Source organism: Amphiura filiformis, chromosome 16 (assembly GCF_039555335.1).
Source record: "Amphiura filiformis chromosome 16, Afil_fr2py, whole genome shotgun sequence".
NCBI lineage: Eukaryota > Metazoa > Echinodermata > Ophiuroidea > Amphilepidida > Amphiuridae > Amphiura > Amphiura filiformis.
This window is the reverse complement of record NC_092643.1, coordinates 51,701,731-51,724,871: the sequence shown is the minus strand read 5'-3', so window position 1 is coordinate 51,724,871 and position 23,141 is coordinate 51,701,731. Positions and strand designations below refer to the sequence as shown.

The window sequence follows — 23,141 nt, the reverse complement described above, 5'->3', positions numbered from 1 at the left end:
TTCTTATGACCCCCTTAGATCAGATATAGCTAGGATTTCAGATGTTAAATTTGACCGGTGTCACCTTTTTTGTGTAGAATTAAATCTGACATCAGAAAGCTTGAACTCCTTCACTTTAAAAGATATAGGACCCTCAAAATGCAACTTCGTCCATCCAGGACCAACTTCGGGGGGTGTCAGAACTCCAAAAGTAAAAATAATTTTACTGACCTTTTTTTTTTTTTGCCAGTCAGAGCCCTTTGGTAGGACATTACTCTTATCCCATACATCAAGCCTATTAGAATACTTTTAGCTGAGATATTACCCATGCAAAACCCCAATTGTACATTTTTTGTACATTTTGACCCCCCTGAAAACCAATGTCAGACATTTTACCCCGCCATCAACTTCAGGTATGTTGAAAATATGTTCCTAGACAACATTTCTGAGAGATAGTGGCTTAGGGTCTTGATGATTTTGCTGTAAAAAAATAATTTTACTTTTGGAGTTCTGACCCCCGGAAGTTGGTCCTGGATGGACGAAATTGCGTTTTGAGGGCCCTATAATCTTTTAACGTAAAGGGGTTACAAGTTTTCTGATGCCAGATTTGAATTCTACACAAAAAAGTACCGCAGGATACCTATTTTTCAAAGTTGTGAGGGTTCCCTTTATACATGTATGAACCTCCAAACATCGTCTTACTCGCTGCGTCTCATTTTTTTATGATGACCCCCTAAATTTCAAATTGATGCCACAGGAAAACGAAATAGAGTATGAAGCTCACATTTTCAGGATTTTACGTTCTCATCAATATCTACCACCACACAGAAAAAGAAAAAAATTGAAGAGGTACTGTGATGCACATCCCTGGAGTTTACATGGAATGGCTCAGCTACAATGTCACATCACATTTAAAGATACTATATTTGTCATGGTTTAAGATTGAATTCTCTCATTATTAATCTTTGTGTGTTTGGGAGGAGGAACGACACCGACACATCAAGAGATGGTCCATGTGTTTTACTGTACCCAAAAAAGCAGACAAACAAAGTATTTTTGGACAGTGACACTTTCAGGATATGTAAAGTGTGTGCTAATGATAACATCTATTGTATTTGAATCATACTAGAGATGTAGGAAAAGAGAAATTAATTAAAAACCGAAACACCCAAAAGTGCAGCAAATGCATTGAACAGCTTTCCCGGTCACCCAATACTGGTTGCTAATTATATACATCAGCAACTCTTTCCCGACCTATCCTACACTAAAAGGCGTTGCAGTGGGTGGGCATTTAACATATGGGTGTATGTCTGCTGTACTCATGATGTTTTGAGCTCTGATATGGGTGCTAGAGCCAAGATAAATCTGGCTAGATCTGTCATTTTGTCTACATACCCGGTAACACTGACACTAGGTCACTAGATTATACGGAGGTCAGACTAGCATTGAACCACTCAATTTTTGTCTCGCCTGATAAGGCAGGAGACTATATAATCACTTTTCCGTATGTAGGGGGGGGGGGGTGTGTGGGGGTGTGTGTGTATGTGGCAAATTTGGTTAAAGTTTTGGTTAAAGTTTGCCTTCCGCCTATTTTCTCGGAGACTAGGTGTCCCACGTTCCTCAAACTTGGTGGGTGGGTGCATCTTGACCCGAGACAGAACTGGTTTGTATTGGTTGGTTGGTCAAGGTCACTGAGGTCATCTAGGGGTCATCTGAGGCCAAATTTGTAAAAACTGTCGTATGGCCATGAAACTTAGTGGGTGCAGTCAACATTTAAAGCCAAATTTTTGGAAGGTCATTTCGAGGTCACCAGAGGTCATCTGAGGTCAAATTAGTAAAAACTGTCGGATGGGCATGAAACTTGGTGGGTACAGTCAACATTTAAAGCCAAATTTTTGAAAGGTCATTTCAGGGTCACCAGGGGCCATCTGAGGTCACATTAGTAAACAAATTTGGCTATAACTTCGAAGAAAATTACACAGTCATTTGCTCTTGCTAGCTTTCATCAGGGTCATGGTCCTGCTTTTATGAACACCAATATTATACAGGTTTATACACATGGGTTATTACAAGAGTCAATTATCATTCAATTAACTATAGATAATGGACTTAGTTTTGTGCAATGCAGTAATTTTTGGAAGTAAATCGCCTGCTGCATAGTTTTCTATACAGATGATATGTTTACTTTGTGATTAGGCCTGACCTTGACCTGCTAGTTTTGATTAACCAATCAGTTATGTGTATTGTCAGCATGTGATGGCTATAAGCCAATTGCAAACATGCATATAAAAAAGGCTAAAAAATTCCTACATTTAACAGACTCTTTGCCGGGTTTAAGGGCTAAATAGTAAGTTGTCATGTGGGGCAAGATTAGATAACGGCATACAAACTAGGGTATGAGATATTAGGAATTATTTCCTAGACTCTTAACCACAGGATTGGTGGGCTATATAGCTATTCAAGACACAGGATATGTAAGGGATAAACTGTGCATATGAGATGTGGGTGCAAGTGGTATCATTTCACTGCCGTGAAAAAAACTAGCCCCCGATAGAGGGCAAGGCCTGAAGAATGAGGCAAATTGAAGTGGTAAAAAGAATTTCTGGGCCCAGTATCAATAAAAAACATCCAAGGCCGCAGGTCCAGCAGGGCTGAGGCCAGAGACTCCCATAGTTGAATTCTTTACCAATGGAGTTACATTACTAATATATGATTACACCTGCAGGGCAAGCAAGCAAGCAATGCGTAATCTGAAGGGTGACAGACTGTCTCTATTGGAATTGTTATTTGTACTTATCCTTAATGTAACAACCTTGTTATGTAATAAAATAATATATGTGACCAGCTCCAACAAAACCCGGAACAAGTCGCCAGGCATGTTTTTGAGTTATAGGCCTTTAAAAATAACATTCCCATAAAAAAAATCCAATTTTGGAATTCATAATTTCATGCTATTTGACCTTGGGACTAAGTGGACTTTCAAATCCTTGAAAGTACTTATTGAAAAGAGGTTTATTTAATCAATAATTGACAGTTTAACTATGATAATCCCTATTCAATCCTGTGTAAAGCAGGGAACTAATTAGCGCATTACTCGAAATATCAATTTAGGAAAAATATCAAGGTATCATTTATAGAAGTATCCATATCTTGAAAAGTATTGATGCTATTTATATACTTTTGGTATCATTTTAAAGCTAATTGTCTCGTGCTTACATTTTTGTTCAAATCATGACATGTCAAAAATGCGACTTGTTCTTGGTTTTGTCGGAACGGGTCACATATATATATTCTGTGGTGTCAAAATGTTTAATGTCATTAGTAAACTGATATACAGCAGCTTAGTTTGGAGACCAGGTTCAATTATGTGCACTTTTGAATACGGTCATGTTGGCGCAAAAAAGCCAGGAAGAAAATCCAGGACTAACTTGTGGATGATGAAAGGATAGTAGTAAATAAGGGAGATGATGGATAGCGGAGGATTTACCAAGACCTATATTAAAGTAATTCACTCAACACAAATAATTTACATCAAATAATATTTTTTATCATGCATGATGAATCCTGAGGCATGAATATGACCTATTTTAGTCATTTTATTAAAGTTGTGATAGCAATCTATAAATTATATCGTCACTGGGCGGGGAAAACCTCATATGTACTATGAACCCTTGAACATGAATAAAGCTTTGTAGGTGTAGACTTTATATTCAAGAGTTTGCTTCATCCATGTCCAAGGGCCAAAGTATATGCTGGAAAAAACTCATATTTACTTTTGGCCCTTGAACATGGATAAGCCTTTGTAGGTGTAGACTTTATATTGAAGGGTTTACTTCATCCATATTCAAGGGCCAAATGTACATGTGAGGTTTTTCTCGCCCAGTGACGATATGTATCATTAAAAGATGAAAGCTATGCTTTATAAAAAATGAACCTAAAATTTCCTTTCTCCAGCATATTGTCAGGAAATTATCCGATTACCATATTTAGCAAACACAAGATTACATGTCATATCAAGCCTGTGATATTATTGTTAATATTTTGAACATATTTATCAGTAAAATAAAGAAAACAAACAAAATCTGTTGGCCTACTTGCACTATCATTCATGATCATAATATTTTATATTGCAGAGACAATATCCTTTGTATAAATTATGAAACTGACATTTTATAATACCCAAATTTAAACTCTTATTATAGGCACGTCAACATGGAGGTCTTTTTGTTTTAAAAGCAACATGGTTCTCAAGCAAAAACAAAAAATCTGCCATGTGAATGCTCATCACCAGGATTCCAATCTTAAGTTTTCCCCAAATTTATTCTCAAGAAATTTAGGGGATTTCACCATTTTCCCGAGTGATGCTCGAGCAATGCTTGAGTGCTACTGCCGTGTGAACGATACATTTTGTGATTCCCAAGTGCTGAGCTTAACTTATGACCTTGGTTTAATTATATTTAATATGGTTCAATTTGGCGCACTACTAGATGGGTGTAAGTAAACTTCCGGTTGTAATTCCAGAGTTGACGTCATTAGACATTACGAAACTCGAAGATTCCAGGCATTAATTGAGTCATGTGGACACACACTCGGGGATTGCGTCACTCAGGAATCGCAATTCTCGAGCACGCCGATCCTTGAGACTTCTATGACATTCTCAACACTACTATCGTGTCTTTTATGAAAAGCTATCACATATGTTTAGTGGTGGCGCTAGGAGGGCATGGGGTAAATACCCCCCCCGACAGAAGCTCTGCTCCCCCCCCCCCCAATTTCCCCCAGAAAAAATTGAAAAGAGTGGTGAAAAGCCACTTTTTAACCAAAATTAGGCGAAAATCCCCCAGTCGGAGGCTCTGCCCCCCCAGAAAAAAAAAAAATTTGGTGCCGCCACTGCATATGTTACATATTTTGATTTACTTCTGTTTACTTTGTAGTAACAAGGATTTGTGGTTTCTCTGGGCTATTTACTACAATAAGCCTTTTATGGCTCAGATCCAACTGGGTCTACAGATCCTAAGATGAGTACACACTATTAGTGAGTGTGACTGGTTGCAGGTAATGGGGTCAACCTTGAGTTGGCCTCACTCAGATTACAGTAGAGTTAGACTGGGGCCGGCCCCACTATATGAGGCCGATGTCTACTCTCATTCCTAAACATTTGCAGAATACAACACATATTTTCCAAAATAGAATCAGTCCAAAATTGACAGACTGACTGATAAATGTTTGCATTTTGACATGATTTCCATATCTACTTTTGGGTAGGCCTATATCTGACTTTGCAGCGATTGCCAAGCTTTCTAGAGTAGTCTTTAATACAATGCCCTACGCCTATTCAGACTACTCTTTAAATATCTCATTGAGGCGTCTTATGTCGTACTGATTAAGATCCTGCAATAGGAACATGTTACGTCCAAAAACCCACTTTTGTTCTAGTCCAAGTTCTTCAAACTGCATTCTTATTGTTGCATCACACTCATCTACTGGAATGCCCATACCATCCACCTTCATATCCTGAAGGAGTGGCAGCTTGTGCAGATTCCCATACAGCCATATGATTCCCTGTAGACCAATGCCATTATTCATTGATACATTCAGTGATGCTATGCTCCTAATGTATTGGAATGTTAATACCAAGACAAGGATACCAGGTAATGTTATTTGGCAGTCTGCAATGTCCAGCTGTTTTAGACGACAACACTGCTGAAAGTGATGACAAAGAGCCACTATCCCCAAATCTCCGATAGGATTATGGGATAGAAGAAGCACAGAAAGACGAGGCATATGAATGAAGGATTGAGATAATATGTATATACCCTGAAATGAGATTCCGGTGTTTGAAAGGTCAAGATATGCCAGACTCTGTAGGTGCTGTAACCCTCGTGATAAGGCAACAGATCCAATATGCAGGTAGCTAACTTCCACTTGACCTAAAACAGCAGGTTTGGTAGAATTCAACTGATCATGCTGTTGAAAGAATGGAGGCAGATATATACCCGGCCCTTCAAGCCTATTGTTAGACAAATCTAACATTTGTAATTTAGGCACCTGTAGGAGGCATTCTGAGAGAAAGCAGAAATCTGGTATAGTCAAAGAATTGTCTGATAAATTTACTTCTGTGAGATTGGGCATCCTGCACAAGGCATTCATCACTGATTCAACCTGTTCTTCTCTCCCATCTCCTCAGTAACCTCAGTGCCTCTGACAAAGGCAACATTTGATGGTGTTGAGTCCTAGGATCGGGGAGTGCAATACATGTATTGAAATGAAAGGAAAGTGCTCCTTGCTGGCCAATTTGGTTTCCTGAGAATGTAAGACTTCGCAAATTCGTGCCTGGCTTGTTTGCTAGATATGAAAAGAGATCCTGGCATCCTTCCAATGTGATGGTTGTGTTGCACAATGATATGCAAGAAAGTTTTGTCGTAATGTTTTTCAGAGCACTGATTGACCAATTACTGATCTCTGTGTTCCACAAATAAAATCCATCTATATATGATAAATTTATAGCTCGAAGAAATCTAGGCAATGTTATGGAATTCAATGGGTTTATGCCTTCCCTTACTGTAGGAATAGAGGGGATCGTACCCTCAATATTAATGTACTTCCATTTTTTTTGATCGATCATCAAAGATACCAGCTGAAGCTTTGATATGAAAACTGTCATTGCCTCGGCATCAAATTGACAAGAATTGCACCTGAAATTGGCTATGTGGGTACATGATGAGGAATCACAGAAACCATTCAACAGGGGGGAAATGTCGAGATCCCTGTCTATTGGGGACGTTATCTCCAAAAAATAAGGAAACATTATCCTGTGACCAATTTGAGAACCGAGTTGATGTAACATTGTAGCAACCCATTTACTGTCATATATATATAGGCTTGGAATAGAACTAAGTGCCCGTTCATAGGTAATTTCACAATTGAGTAGAATGTGAAGATGCCTGAATGGAAAATCCACTATCATGTCGAAAAACTCCCTTGCTAGCTTGATGCTACCTTCAAATTGTGTTGTAATGTCTAAAGTAATTTTGAGAAGCTTTTTTTGAGAATGCTTACAAAGACATTTTGCTAACTTAGACATCCTGGAAACATCAGATCCGGGAACGGGATGAGAGTCATTGCTGACAGCCAGGTTTGTGGGAATGGAAGAAAAATGGAAAACCAAAGCATTATATCCAATGTTGCCCATTGGACTAATTCTCGCGAAGCAATCCAGAAAGTAGTCGAAGCAGGCCTTTAAATCTGCCTTTGCATGTATGCGACAGTGTACTTCTATTTCTATAGTATGAGCTTCAAACCATCGCAGCATGAGGTAGACTAGCCTGTAACACCTGCTCTCAAACAATAGTTGAAAACCACGTGACCATGACGGAGAAGATTTGTCCGCAATTCGTTCTAGTTTTAAGTGGCATGTATTGTTTGAAATAATATTCCCCATGCTTATAGCTACAACATGATGAATTATCATTTCAGCTGCTTTCTCACTTAATCCACAGCAAAACCTGAGGATATAATCAAATGAATCCACAGATTTGGGGGTAATGTGTATCAGATACTGTTTGAATTGTGAAGAATCGTCAACCAAAGAAGCCCAATAAAATGCTGCAAAGTATTCCTGGAATGTCTTGTGAAAAAATCGGTAGTCCTGAGTTATGTGCAACCGTTTTCTCCTCCTTTCAGGTAATATAATTCCTATACTACATGACTTACTTAAAACCTCTGCTGAGTGAAATTCCTTTGCAGAGAAGTATAGTCGATCTTCTAATAATGTATTTAATGCCATGCTTCCTAAAGATTTGGATATGTGATTTTCAATGATATCACTTTCACTGTCATCATGTTGCTTCTCAAACCATCGCTGAGCAAAGTAATGCACGACTTCATGATACAAGTCTGCAATCCTTTCAGGAAGATTGCGACTTCCACGCCAGAGTACACACATCATGGTAAGTATGACAGGAATGCAGGATAGGGAGAATAAGGACTCAGAATGATGGATTTCCTTCAGGAAGGTATCAACGGATAGTTCATCACTTTCCTCTGATGTGATTGCCTCATTTTGCTGCTGTTTTACCCCTTCATCATCTCTTAGAAACTCCTTGGATATAACCTTTTCATAAAATTCATCCTCTGGCGTGTATGGGCGGACTTGAAAAAACCTACCGACATATTGAAATACATTCGGCCTGGAAAACCCTGTGACATCGATGAGACAATACTGGGTGCAGAATTCGACAACCTTATTCACCATATGAGGCCTTGTTGTTACGATAACGCAACACTCGCGCAGCATTTTGTTGCAGACTACATCCAAAATGTAACGACCTGACTTTGATTTTGCAATTTTTCCGGGAAACTCATCTGCACCGTCTAAAATAATCGCTACTTTACTCGCATTTTCAACAATATATGCTTGTAATGCATCTTTGGATACTTTGGAATCAGATGGCAGTAACTGATCAAAGATAGCGTCGACAAGGCTCACTTCTTGATCCATATACCTCATGTTTAATACAAAGAGAAGATCATACCGACTCAAAACTGGGAATGAAGCACCTTTGGTACTCTGAGCCCAGTCGTACGCTATTTTTGATGTCAGTGTTGTTTTCCCGCTGCCCGGACCGCCCTTTACTAAAACTCTGAGGAATGGTGCTTCCGTTACTTTCTTCTGTAAACAGAAAATATCATTATAAGTATCTAATTGAACCCTTTTCTCACTATTTGATGACTTTTCTTTGAGGATTAATTCTAAATTGACAAAGATATCATCTATGTCTACATTACAGTCACTATCGAATGGTAGTAATGGTACTGTTCCTTGTTCATCTTCATAAGCCATGCAAAGCTCTTTCCTGCAGGTCTCCAAATTGAATGATACTGAGCCTGGTGCAGTATTTGTACCTGAATAAAGAAGAAACATATAAAATAGTTACTACATAGGCCTAGATGCTAGAAAAATGTTTTGGGTGTATGTAATTTCCAGAAATGGATGAATAAAGTTTGACTTGACTTGACTTGATGGGCTTGGGGTTATGATTTAGGTTGTGAATATAGGTTTAGAACTTGAGTTAAATTTCAACTTAACTCGAGTTAAATTTCAACTTAACTCTCTCCACGCGGGTGACGACTGCGAACGACAAGTTTCAATTTTTTGTTAAATTTAAAATTAAAAAATTTTGGAATTGTAAATTTTTCTGACCATATTTGTAATCATCATAAAAAATGCATTAAAATGAGTGCACAAGTCTTGTATTTGTTCAGTGGTTCTTCAGGTTGATATTGTAAGAAAATATCTCAAAACTTAGACTTTTAATGTTGAAGCCTATGGGTAGCACGCAGAGCATATGGTACAGGTACCTTCTGTTTGTTCACGAAATACAAGAAAGTATCGATGGTCTGGTGCAGTATTCCATGAAACTTAGGTCTTAGATGTTTTCCCGTATTTTGTGAGAACAAATTGGGGGGTAACGATTTTAGCCTTTTAGTGAACATGAACTCTATTACCTTTTACAAAGGAATTTACTTAGTTTATAATCGTTTTTAATAATAGTACAGTGCAACCATGCGTGCCACACATGTATCTTAGGATATCACACATATTAAGATTATACAGGTAATATGGAAAATATTATCTACCTGAGTTATGTCAGAAATATTAATAGGAGTACGCAGGTATACAGATTTTTATCCAAGTGGTGTTTGACCAATGAGATAACAGAATTCATGTCAACTAAAGGATAAAGATTTTTATCCAAGTGGTGTTTGACCAATGAGATTACAGAATTCATATCAACTAAAGGATAAAGATTTTTATCCAAGGGGTGTTTGACCAATGAGATTACAGAATTCATATCAACTAAAGGATAAAGATTTTTATCCAAGTAGTGTTTGACCAATGAGATTACAGAGTTCATATCAACTAAAGGATAAAGATTTTTATCCAAGTGGTGTTTGACCAATGAGATTACAGAATTCATATCAACTAAAGGATAAAGATTTTTATCCAAGTGGTGTTTGACCAATGAGATTACAGAGTTCATATCAACTAAAGGATATTATTATATACACACCTGCTTTGATATCTTTCACATGAGTTTTGGTTTCTACCATTTCTGTCATTAACATGTCGATATCTGCATGAAAGGTAACAGGCAAACATATAGAAAAATATATAAATCACTTAAGAAGAAGTATACATTGGCAACATTTCAGGCAAAGTATACACTAGGACACTAAACTTTTGCGCTTGAAAATTTTGTAGTCTTTATGATTTAAGAATCATTGCCCATAAGTGTGGACTACCAATTCTTTCACAAGACATTTCAGGAATACGTTGCAGCATTTTATTGGTCTGCCTTGGCTGACGATTCTTCACAACAGCTCTAACAGTATTTGATACGCATTACCCCTCAAAACTGTGTTATATCTAGAGAACTGCTAAACCCAGTGACTCCTCCCCTCCCAAAAAAGCTTTTGTTGTTGTTGTTGTAACAACATTGATATGGGCCTGATCGGACAATGTTTAAAATTTGAACCCTCCATGACCTTTGACCTTTACTTATTTATTATTTTGCAGTATAGTTATAATGACTCAATTTTCAAAAATGCCTCCTTTGGCTCCCCATGGAACAGATCGCGTCATGTTTTTATTAAGAATTACACATGAAAAATAACATATTAAAAATCAAATGAAATTACACATCAAACAAGAAAACTAATGTTAAATTAAAGAACTATAGTAGTGTGGCAAGAAATCAATATATATTTAATTATGTTAATTTACCTCAGATATTTATTAAAAACAACATGAATATCAACTAACCTCTTTGATGCATTTGTCTGGATTCTTCTATATTCTGGTGTATTTTCAGAGTTTCATCTGCAGCAAAAATAAAATTGAAGTTATGTGTTAGTATAAAAAGTTACAAATTGTTGAATTGTCAAATAAAATATATGCACAACGTTGGGCAAAACATAAATTTTTATATACTGCAAAAACTTTCCAGATTTTGATTCCTGAACAATGTACATGTTCCGTAATAATTCAAATATCTGTGCGTACCCAAGTTGGCTCTCATGATCGAGAATTAGATATTTTGCCTATATTCAAATTAAAAATTCATCAATTACTTCAACACCCGAAAGTTGTTAAACATTACTACAGGTAAACTAAGCAAATTAAGCAATTCTTGGCCAAGCTTGAACGTACCTGTTGCTGCCATGTAGCAAACTAAGCATGTACCCAATGTAAGGCGCATGCATTCTTTTTTCTGTACCATGCTATCTGTGTGTGAGTTTATCGCGGAGCCGCTAGCGTTCTGAGTGTTCGATCTTGACCACAAATTACTTAATTTACCTGTAGATGACATTGAGATTGCGCATGTACTTAATGTTCAACATTTTAGTATTTAAATTAATGGCTCTAAAATTGTTATTATCTTTGGGGGTTTTTAGATTCTGAAGTGCCATATGTGGTGCTTATGCCACTATTTGAGAATCCCTGATAACCCATATGATGTACATTTGAATTTTGAAGTAACATTTGAAAAGACAGTAAGTCATCAAATCAGCATCATTCCACTTGACTTGAGAGATATCATTACAGGTTGTGAATTGATTTAAATCGAGTGACTTGATACATGCAGGCTAGTGAAATATAAAGTCATAACAACAACTCTTCCTATACCTTTATACCAACACTTTATACAGGAGCCATAAGTTGTTAATCGGTGATGAATCTGCACTTTTACAGTAGCGTATACGCGAACACAAGTCAACGGAAGCACGCATACGCGTTATGCGTGATCGCATAAAATGCCTGGAACTTGTGAACACATACACACTTACAATGTTGAATTCTTATTTTGGAGAAAGCAGCTAAACATTGCCATTTTATTCTATAGTTTTACTGCTGATATCAACAGAAAAATTATCAATCTTCTATTCTTCTTGTAATATTGAGTGGCAATGACTAACTGACATTCCTCATGAAATAATCGTGTGAATGAAATGGTTTCAATCATGTTTCACCATATCACTATTTAACAACTCACATCCGGCGCGTCTGCATCGTTGTTAAACGGTGATGAACACCCGGGATGAACAATGGTGAAACATGATTGAATCCCTTAAATAAAACAGACCTTTGACAGTTTTCTCAATGGATGTCACTGTTTTCTCAATGGATGCCACTGTTCCTCTTAGCACATCACACACATCTGTTAACATATCTGTTGCACATCCATGAAACACATCTCGCAGTGCTGTCTCCATTTCGGATGTAAATAGTATTGCAGAAGTACAAATCTGGAAAGGTCAGGGTTAATGAAACAAGGTGTTTTTACTTGACAATAATACAATAATTAGAAAATATAAAATAACAGATAATGACATAACTCTACAATTTTATAATTTGACCACTATAATTAGTATGTTTTAGCGGGTTCACTGTCGGACAAGTTTGAAACTGTATTAAAGGTCAGAATATCTAAACACTGAAGAGCCTAAAAATTGAAATTTTTTCATGTTTCTTATTTTAACTGAAAGAAAGTTTGATAGGAGCTCAAAATTGGCAGGGGATCCCCACCCCACCCCTGGTGTAACCACTGGACACATGGTCATGATATAAGTTGATTGAAAACATTTAAATGTTTTGGGTGTTTTTTTCTTGTGTGTGAAAAAGAAAACAATACAAGAACACAGAAACATTATTTTAAATGAAAATCATCTACATATTATTTAGTTAAGCATGTACCTGGTTTAGTTGTGTCTTTATATGCATGGACTTTGCTACATCGAGATGGTGAAGATCTTCTAGGCAATTAATGAAGTCCTCTATGTCTTGAATGTACTGCATCATTTCTTGGTCACTGATGTGTAGATCCGACTCCAATTTAGAATGGGCAAGAGAGTTCCTTATACCAGCTACCTATTATAGAATATGCATAGAGAAAATAAGAACAGAGTTACTTTTTAAATAAATCACCTTGGTTCTTGATTGAGTGGAACCTTTATAGTCTGGTGGTTCTTTTGTCTGATGGGCAAGTTCTACAGTACGAAGGTTCTGTATAATCCAAAGATTCTTTTGTTGGAATATTGTTATGGTTTTCTAGTTCATATTTTGAAGAAGAAAAAGTTCTTTAATCCAAATTTTAAAAGGAACATTGAAATGGCATCTTTGGACTAGGCTGTGGGGGTCACTTGTATATCAATTTGGATGGCATGCCTATGCATGTACTTGAAAAATGGACCCTAAAACAAGTATCTTTCCAGTGCTTCCATATACTCTAAACACATATTTTGGTAGTGTTTCCTACCCTAATACAGCAGAAAATTAGTTTGCAATTTTTTGATGTTTCAAGGTCGATCTTTCAATCATACCTTTATCTGATTATTGATGTTTTGTTTTTATTTCGTTTGATTCATAGAAATAAAATCAAATTGAGATGAATTTATTGCATACAAATACCTTGTTAATAGTTGCGTATGGATCAGGATATCTGTTGGTGCTATGGTTCATCTGATGAAATTCACCAAACCCAAGCATGATTTTGAGTATGCTTGCAGGATCGTAATCCTCTGTCTTGGTCTGGCTTTGTCCTGGAGGTAGATGAAGAGCGAAGGCATTGGCAGCTTGCAATGGGTTGGTAAAAAGATGACTTATATCAACATTCCTCCATGCTACCGCTGATTTAAACGCCACTTTCTCCAAGGCACTTCCCCATTGAATGCAATTTTGGCATGAGTTAGTCGCTTTTGGCTTGCATTTTGCCGGACAAGGTTGCGCTTGCATACCCCCAGCACATTGCAGTAGACCAGCCTGTATTTGCCTTGCATGCCATGATCTGATGGTAGACTCAAGTTCAGGAGCAGTCTCCTTGCAGATGTAATGAAGAACTTGACAGACTTTAAGAAAGTTGGTAGGAGGTTGATTAATTGTACTTGATTGCGCCATATCGGTATTATGATTGGTAGTGTGGTATTAAGCAGTGTGATTACCGTTGAAGTATCACTTACCTAAATAACATGAAGAACAAACGTATTAAAATAATTACTGAATATCAACAATCATAGAAAATGGGTTAATGATTGACATTAACATGCTAGGCCTATACAGAAGTTTTGCACACAAAAAACACCTGTAATATACACACCAATATTATCAATAAACTACTCACCCCAAGCACCTGCTACACCTTCTACCTACGCCTGCTAGCAACCGTGGACAATGTGTATTGTGTGACAACAGGGAACGTCTGAATCAAAGTTAAATCGCCAACCGAGCACCAAAATGGCGGATATTTTCTTGCCTACCAACTGAAATTTTAATTTTTAATTAATAATTGTTACAGAATGATCGCTATTCCAGTGGTAAAGTTCATTAACTTTCAGTCAATATTCATAGCTCAAAATTTGACCTCAACTTGTGGAGTATGAGTTTTTGTACCCAAAACATTCTATGAATGTACACATAAATTGGCCTTAAAGAACTCTGCCCTGACAGACTGGGCTGCTGAAACAGGGTTGCCAAAACATTCCAGCCCTTATTGTGGGTGAAATAATCGAAAAGTCACCCAAATTTTATCTTAAGCAATGGTTTCTATGGGACAGGAAACTATCGAAAGTCACAGGAGCCAATGTTAAAAGTCACCCATTTTTTTCTTAACCATTAGTTTCTATGGGAAAGGAAATGGTCAAATGTTGTACGGAAAATCTTCAAAAGTCACCCAATTGGGCTACCAAATCTGCATAGTGATCATTACCATTGTTTAGTTATCAGTGACTTTTGTACCTTGGTCCTATACAGGGTTGCCAACTTACCCATCATTTGATAACCTAATTGGGTGACTTTTGACAACTTTCTTTGCAACTTATAGAAACCACTCCAAGGTTGAAGCAAAAATTTGGGCGTCTTTTTGGCATCTGCTTCTGGGACTTACACTAGGTTTCTAACACATGTTTAAGAGAAAAATAGGGTAAACAAATGTTGACAACCCTGCTATTGTTTATTCATTAGTGACATCTGTACTTTCTTTGATATCCCATTCTATACTTAAATAGTAAGTTGAAATTAAATTGAATAGATTTTGTTATTTAAACAGCCGGTGACAGATAGCCGGGTCATCACCGGCTGTTTTCTGTAATCCTGATGTTCCTTCTTTCTGTTAATCCTTGCATTTGTTCTGGTACTCACATGCTTTCATTGATCTTGACCAAACTAGGTTATAACCATCACTGCACATGATCACAATTGTGGATCAAAGGTCACACACGTACCATAGGGGTCAAACAAGTGGTCATTTGGTTTGGGTCATTTTTGATAATTATTTGAGGTCAAAGGTCATTTAGGGAAAATTTTTGTCCTTCAAGGAATTGGACCCAGGACCTCTCGCACCAAAGGCAAAGGCCTTAACCAGTGTGCCATGTCGCTCCCTTTTGTCAAAAATGTAATTTTTTTGTTTTATGGTGAATGTTGTCATTTTGGGGGGAATTTGCAGATGCTTGGACCCCATAACTCCTGGCTATGCATTGGGTAGCTGATCCTGGTGTTTAAAAAAAGTAGGTAATGGTGAATCCACTGGACGAGTACATAAACACACCAAGGATCAATACATATGATGCAAGAGGATACCTTGAATATGCAAATTACATATAAAGGAAAGATCAAGGTATACTGACTTGATGTGGGAAAACATCTGGTATGCAGAGGGGAACAAGAAACAACAAATGTAGGCACCGAAGTAGGTAAAAATGAGCAATTCCTATGTACACGCATGGTGTAAGGGCAAAACCTGCACAAATGGTAGGGACCAACAAGAATCATGTAAGCAATACAACAGTATTAGATCATGTTTTGCTTGTACAAGTGTCCCATCAAATTTGGACTGATTTTAGACTTCTAGGCCTGAGATCGCTGTCATTTCTTGCTCAATTTTCACAGGGGTAGTGTCAAATTAAAGGAGAGTACAAAGTCACAATCTCTACATATTGCCTTCAAAAAACTTATCTCCCTGATTTTTTTTCTCAATTTGCAGGAGGATTCAGCAGAAACCACTGTAACTGACCTAATCATCAGTAATAACATCCCAGCTACATTCCTTATCCTCCTACTAGTCCAGTTCTTCCTGATGATCATCGATAGAGGCATCTATCTACGCAAGAGTCTCAAAGCCAAATTCATCTTTCTCATTCTAATGGTTATCTTAGTCCATGCATGGATGTTCTTTCTTCTACCAAAGATTAATAATAGGTAGGTAGCTCTGTAGGTCAAGAAACTGTAGAGTCATTGCACAATTGAAGACCTGAGCACAACAAGTCCACTTGGCCCCACTTGGCCCCACAACATGTATACACTAAAGTTACGTATAGTTTCTTAGGGTTTTATAATGTTTAATACATGTTCCAGGGTGAAAACATCATGAAAGGTTGTGAAAGATTTGTTTTGGCCCCTGAACATGTATAAAGCATTACCAAACTATACGAAACTTTACAAAACTTTAGTGTATACATCTACATGTTGAGGGGCCAAGTGGACTTACAGTCTTCTTGCGCTCAGGTCTTCAATTGTGACCCGTTCCGACAAAACCATAACAAGTCACAGTTTTGACATTTCATGATTTGAATAGAAATGTAAGCACGGGACAATAAGCTTCAAAATGATACCAAAATTATTTACATAGCCTAAATATTTTTCAAGATATGGATAATTTTGTAAATATACCTTGATATTTTTTCAAAATTGCTAGTCTGAGTAATGTGCTAATTAGTTAGTTTCCTGCCTTACACAGGATTGAATAGAGATTATCATAGTTCAACTGTTAATTATTGATTAAATGTAGCTCTTTTAATAAGGACTTTCAAGGATTTGAAAGTCCACTCAGTCCCAAGGTCATATACCATGAAGTTAAGAATTCCAAAATTTGATTTTTTAGGGGAATGTCATCTTCAAAGGCCTATAACTCAAAAACATGCCTGGCGACTAGTTCCGGATTTTGTTGGAGCTGGTCACAATTTGGCTTTACGTGTGAGATGGCTCACTTTGTGAACAAAACCTTGGTTGATTATCTATGGTTCACCTCAAGTTAGGTAGTGATGTAGGTGCATATTCTGTTGAGTCATTATCGAATTGCTCACATAAAGTTAATCCTGCAGAATGCATGTGTACACAGGTGATTTATTGGCACGCTTGCGGCACAACCACAAAAAATCATTGATGTCACTACCGAACTTGAGGTGAATACAGTTTTAATTTTACCTAAACCTCAAATCTGACCTTGATTGTAAAGGTATCTTGTTCTGTTATGGTTAAGTCAACAGGTCAAATATGTGTGTGTGTGTTGTCTTTACAATGTGACTTTCTTGGGGCCCGCCCTTCTGCACCAACTGGTAGGGTGGTAATGCATGAAGAGGTCTGGTGCTGTATACTTTCGTGTAACATTTTCATATTTATGCCAATTGATTAGCTTGTTTGCATAACAGTGCTAAATTCCATTTATATACTCTTCAAATTCAACTGAAACAAAACAAACCAGATTGAAACTTGTTAGGGTGATAATACATGATGAGGTTTGGTGCTGTATGTTTTCTGTCATGTTACTTGCATAAATATGCACCGTGTGGACTTTATATATTTTTTTAATATGGTAGACACTGTCCAGTTGTTGGCAATAGTGTAAGTTTATATTTGCTGTATATTTTTGCTAACATATGAATCATCAATTTGCTGTTCTCAAAATGCTACCTACATCTATTTCTTAACCCTGTGAGAACTACCTGCCGATCTAACATTGCCTCTGATTGGTCAATTACATGATATGTTCACTTTAATACCAATCAGAATGGTGCTTTGCAAATGATTCATCCCTATTTTTTGTGTGGTGAAATTATTCTAACAATGTTGCTGATTGGTCCAATTGATAATGAAAACTTCTTTTTGGCCAATCGGCAGGTAGTTCTCATGGGGTTAAAATGGTTTTGGTCATATTAACTTGGACTGTATACTTCTTTTCCACATAAAAAGTACATAATTCAAACATTCTTGATTCTGCACCAACAGGAAATTTGTAGACAACACTCCAGCTCAGCTATGGTATTTCTTCAAGTGTATATACTTTGGGTTGTCAGCATTCCAAGTACGATCTGGGTATCCTACGCGTATCTTGGGGAATTGCATCTGTAAAAGCTACAGTATTGTCAATCTGGGGATGTTTTATGTGTAAGTTTATTCATCTTTTAGCACTTCATTTTGCAGATAGTTAAGTTCAGGATAAGATCAGGGTCTTATAGCTAGGGATTGACAAGTTCACATCATTTTTTTTTCCAAAAAGTGCCTGTCCAAAATTTGACCCTGAAAACATAAACCAGTCCTCTGTACTTTCTAGGGGTTCTGTCAGTTCAAATAGCTATTGCTACAATAGCTTTGATTTATTAGTTTGGTCTGGTTTTGAGTTCACAGAATTTATTCAAGCATTATTATTAGAATTTAGCATATGTTTCAGACGTTAATTTTGCTTGTCCTAGGAGCAAACTGCCTGTCCGAAATGACGGGTGGATGGGTAACTAGCTAATACCCTGTTAAGTATATAATGTGTGGGAGTCTAAAGTACAGGACATGTGTATATGAATTAAAGGATTTGAAATGTCATTGAAAGTGTTACAGTAAAGTTGCCTATGTAGCGTTTTGCTATGCACGGTTGGATAACAAAAATTCAATCGAGGGAGGGGGGCGATGTTTTCATGTATGGGTAGGTTGGTATGTGGGGTGGAGGGGGTGCACGTGACTGTGTGTAAGTCTTGTAACATATGAAACGTGTAAGATTTCTTTATTCCTACAATAGGTGGAAATTATGTCCATTTGTATTGGAGTTACGTATTCTTATGGATTGGATTTGGACTAAGACTACACTGACATTAGCTCATTGGGTTGTCGTGGAAGATATCTTCAACGCGGCATACATTATAAAATGTTGGAGAGATTTTGAAAATGTAAGTACAGTAATAATGATAAGTACATAAAAGTATACATTTTACAGAAAGGGAATGATGCAAGGAATCCCAGTAGCATAGCAGATTTTGGTCAAAATGAACCGTTTTTTGGTAAAAGTGCAACATTTGGTTTTTTATGCCAATTTTAGCTTGAGGCTTTGTTCTGCATCTTAAAATTTTTCCGCAATGGAAATGCTCTGTGGGAAAGAAACACTGGTGCATTTATTGCAAAAACAAATCCACTAAACTATATGCTGATCCTTAAGTTAGCTCAATCGATAAGGCGTTCGACTATGGTGCGAGAGGTTGCGGGTTTGAACCCTGGTGGTGCCTATTACGCTCTCGTGAAAAAAAAATTTGAGTTAGCTTGAAATTCCCCTGGACAAGGAACTAACTGCTAATTGTCTCGTTGTAACCCGTACGAAACTCGTGAAGCTGATCCTGGTTGCGATGGTTATTTGTGGAATGTCTAGGGTGTGCGCTCTTGAAGTCCCTGATTTGTTGTTAAATGGTTTATGGAATGATGTGGGCGACAACCTGTAAAGTGTGCTGAGGCTTGTGGATCAATGTCTAGGCGTTGTGCCTGTGTGTAGCGCACTATAAATTACTGCGCTTTTTTTTAAACTACCTTTTGGACCTGACATAATTTACCTTTTTGAAGCAGTTCAATAACACTTGGATTGAATTCTATCCTAGGAATATCCACATTTAAGAGGTCAGGAAAAGGAGAAGATCGTCAAATATTTGCAAGGAGGAGGGATGTTGCTTGGTATCATCTTCATCATTTGGTTTCCTCTTATTCTCATCTCATTGTCTAATACTGCTACCATCAAGAACCCACCATCAGAAGCACACTTCACACTGCAGCTTGGAAGATATGAGGTATGACAGGTGTTTTTTATGCCTCCACCGCGAGGCATACTGTTTTTGCAATGTCCGAGCTTCCGTGCTTCCGAGCTTCCGTTCGTCCGTCCGGATGCTGTATCTCGGGCATGGATGGGCGGATTGACTTCAGATTTTCAGGATAGGTGGGTCATGGTCAAAAACTCTGGATACTTTTTTTTGGGTGGGGTTCAAGGTCATATACTGAGGTCAAAGGTCATTTGAGGTCAAATTACAAAAACTGTCGTATGGGCATAAAACTTGGTGGGTACAGTCAACATTTAGAGCCAAATTTTTGGAAGGTCATTTTGGGGTCATCCGGGGGCACCAAGGGGTCATCTGAGGTCAAATTAATAAAATTGGTTGTATGGGCTTGAAACTTGGTGGTTACAGACAACATTTAGAGCCAAATTTTTGGAAGGTCATTTCGGGGTCACCAAGGGGTCATCTGAGGTCAAATTAATAAAATTGGTCGTATGGGCATGAAACTTGGTGGGTACACTCAACATTTAGAGCCAAATTTTTGGAAGGTCATTTCAGGGTCTTCCGGGGTCACCAAGGGGTCATTGCAAGGTCATTTTGGGGTCATCCTGGTGGAAGCATCCCATTCAACGCCTTGCGTCGAAAACCGCGACGTTTCTAGTTTATTCTTTTTTTTTAAGAGGGGAACAATGAAAGTGTGATTTGCATAAAGAATAGATTCCTATTTAAATGTTTGTTTTCACTGATAGCTACTGATCACATTATCCCCTTTTAATTTTGAGCCAAACAAATAAGTTTATTCCAGCGCCTACAATGCATGTATCAGCTTACTGAACATATTATTGTCATGAATATTGGCTTAGCTTTACACAGCTAGGACGAACAAACAAGACGTAAGACATATTTCGATATGCACACCATATCGTATTCGCCAATCATATTATTATCATGATTAATGGTAGAACTACACGCAGCTGATGTATACGGTATGTCACTGATTCAATGATTCAATGTTCACACACACACAATGTGTTTATTCAGCACGCGATCAGTGAGCTCAGAATAAAACCGGAGATACCCGGTTTTATTATAAATGTTAAATTTTAAAAATAAAGCACTTCAGGCTTAGTCTTTAACAGGGCATTTATGTACACCAATGGCCATTTACAATGAAGTTGAGGGCATTGCTGTGAGCAAATCACCATTATGGCTTTAAAGATCTGACTTGCATTTCTCTATACCATTTTTCATCCTGATGTGGCAGTGACGTCAACATGTTGAGGCTGTTTCGCGAACATATATATGTTGTATCCTTAATAGCTATTGAAGCTCTAGCCAATGAAATGTGCACTACATGACGTCACTGCCATGTCAGGGTGAATAATGGTATATAATGCGATGTACACGTAGTAAATGCAACGATTTAGTTATGGGTTGAAGTGTGTCACTTCAAAACATGTTGCTATGTTGATGAAAAAATGTATTTCCTGCCTTAAATAGTATTTTTACAGTGGCATGCGTAAGGGGGGGGCATGGGGCACAGCCCCCCCCATCGGGGGAATTCGGTGCAAAAACATCAAAATTTGCCCCCTGAAAATAGGATTCCTTGGCCTTTTAAAACGCTAAAACCCCAAACCCCATCATGGGCCCTAATGGACTTGCAGTGTGGACTTGCAATGGCTTGCAGTGCTGGCGTACTCCTAATCAGACTCCATTCGGGGGAACTGAACAACCTGGCCCGCCACTTTCAATGTGCTGCGCACGCCACTGGTAAAAACTATCACACAGAGAGGCTGATGGTAAAAATGATACATGGTAATCAACCAATGAACTGTCTAGGATTAATGTATGAGTGATATAATAAGAATTGGGCATGTTTTTTTTCTGTGATCAATTTTATGTAGCCTCTATTTGTAATGAGAACACAAGAAGAAGACTTGGAACCTATCAGCGATGCAGATTGGCACAAACTCAACATGAAATTTGAAGAAGATTTGGTATGTATTCACTCAGGAGTTAAAATTAGGGTTAACCTGGGCCAATTTTCAATTTTACACTTTCAAAACTTGATAGTTAGCATATGCTTACTATTGAGTGCTTTCAAAACATGCAAAAATGAAGAGCCCCATCCACAAGAGCAAATCATTGATGGTTATATATGAACAAGTAAACCTGCAAATTTGTGTCTCAACCCCATTAGCTCAGAGCACAGGACTATGGTACAATTTCATGTTTTCAAAAGCGCTCGATAGTAAACACATATACTAACTATCGAATTTTTACAGTATTTGGGGAGTTAGGGGGGTTGAAATTTTCTTTGGGTGTTATTAGAGGGGTTGAGATTTTCTCTTTGGGGATTGAGTTAGCAAACAAAATCATTGGATTTGGTTCCCCCACACACACTTCCAACATGGTATTGGTGGTAGATATTTCCCCCTATCCTCTCCCACTGGCTCTGTACCTGGCAACAACTATATACATGTAAACTGTATTTGATCAAATTTAGAAGGAAATGAATATAGTAGTTTATACCAAATGTGTTCATTTGGTGATATTAAGTATTCAGGTATAGATGTTAAAACTATTTATTGAGTACAACTACATCAAAAACGTGGGTTTAAAAAGAAAAAAACAACCACAATTTTCGGTTTTAAAACACCCCTTTTTACAAGTTAAAGAACAAGTAAAAACAACAAGTGTAATATATACAACTTGTCACTAGCAATGCATGTGAGAAAATTTGCATAATATTGGTTGTTTTGTCTTTTTAAACCCACATTTTGTATCTACTCAATAAATAGTTTTTGTCATTTATTTTCCTTGGCTGTGTACACTTTTTTAATCTTTTTAGATCCATCCAAAGTATCTTTGCTGGTCAGTTGGTAATGTTTTAATCTGCTTATTATCTATTTTTCCCTTTTACCCTATATTCCATTATGCAATATTCCTCCTTGTATATCTTGTGCAACTGATGGTCACCAAGTGGTCTTTGCAATTATTTTGTCGTAATACGGGCATAATGATTCCATAATTATATACATCAATTTGACAAAATATGCAATTATTGAAATAATGAGCGATAATGTTATAGACCGATGTAGAACATTAGTGTAAGAACTTGTTGTTTACGAAGGTTTATACTTTTTTGAAGTGAATACAGGCATTAATTTGTATGTGCCATTGTTAGTTAGTAATGCCTCATAACAGTATTGGTCAGTGTCCACGATTTGTATTTCATGAACTGCATCATGAAGAAGATTCCTGTTCTCCAATGAAGATACCAGCCAAAATATATCCTAATGAACAGAACT

General features: G+C 37.4%; 2 protein-coding genes across 2 annotated transcripts in view; one reads left to right on the top strand and one right to left on the bottom strand.

Annotated features, from left to right (window-relative positions):
* LOC140172730 (piezo-type mechanosensitive ion channel component 2-like) overlaps nucleotides 1-23,141 on the top strand; it is a 63,606-nt gene that overhangs the window by 32,737 nt on the left and 7,728 nt on the right. Inside the window, exons 2-6 of the mRNA XM_072195863.1 lie at nucleotides 16,017-16,231; nucleotides 18,038-18,196; nucleotides 18,819-18,966; nucleotides 19,663-19,848; nucleotides 21,735-21,827. Of these exons, the coding sequence (XP_072051964.1) occupies nucleotides 16,110-16,231; nucleotides 18,038-18,196; nucleotides 18,819-18,966; nucleotides 19,663-19,848; nucleotides 21,735-21,827 (708 nt within the window). The 5' untranslated portion in view covers nucleotides 16,017-16,109. The remainder of the gene's footprint in view (nucleotides 1-16,016; nucleotides 16,232-18,037; nucleotides 18,197-18,818; nucleotides 18,967-19,662; nucleotides 19,849-21,734; nucleotides 21,828-23,141) is intronic.
* LOC140136424 (uncharacterized) lies at nucleotides 6,137-8,873 on the bottom strand. Its single transcript, XM_072158149.1, has one exon. It carries the CDS (start codon nucleotides 8,819-8,821, stop codon nucleotides 6,137-6,139), a length of 2,685 nt encoding a protein of 894 aa, XP_072014250.1. The 5' UTR covers nucleotides 8,822-8,873.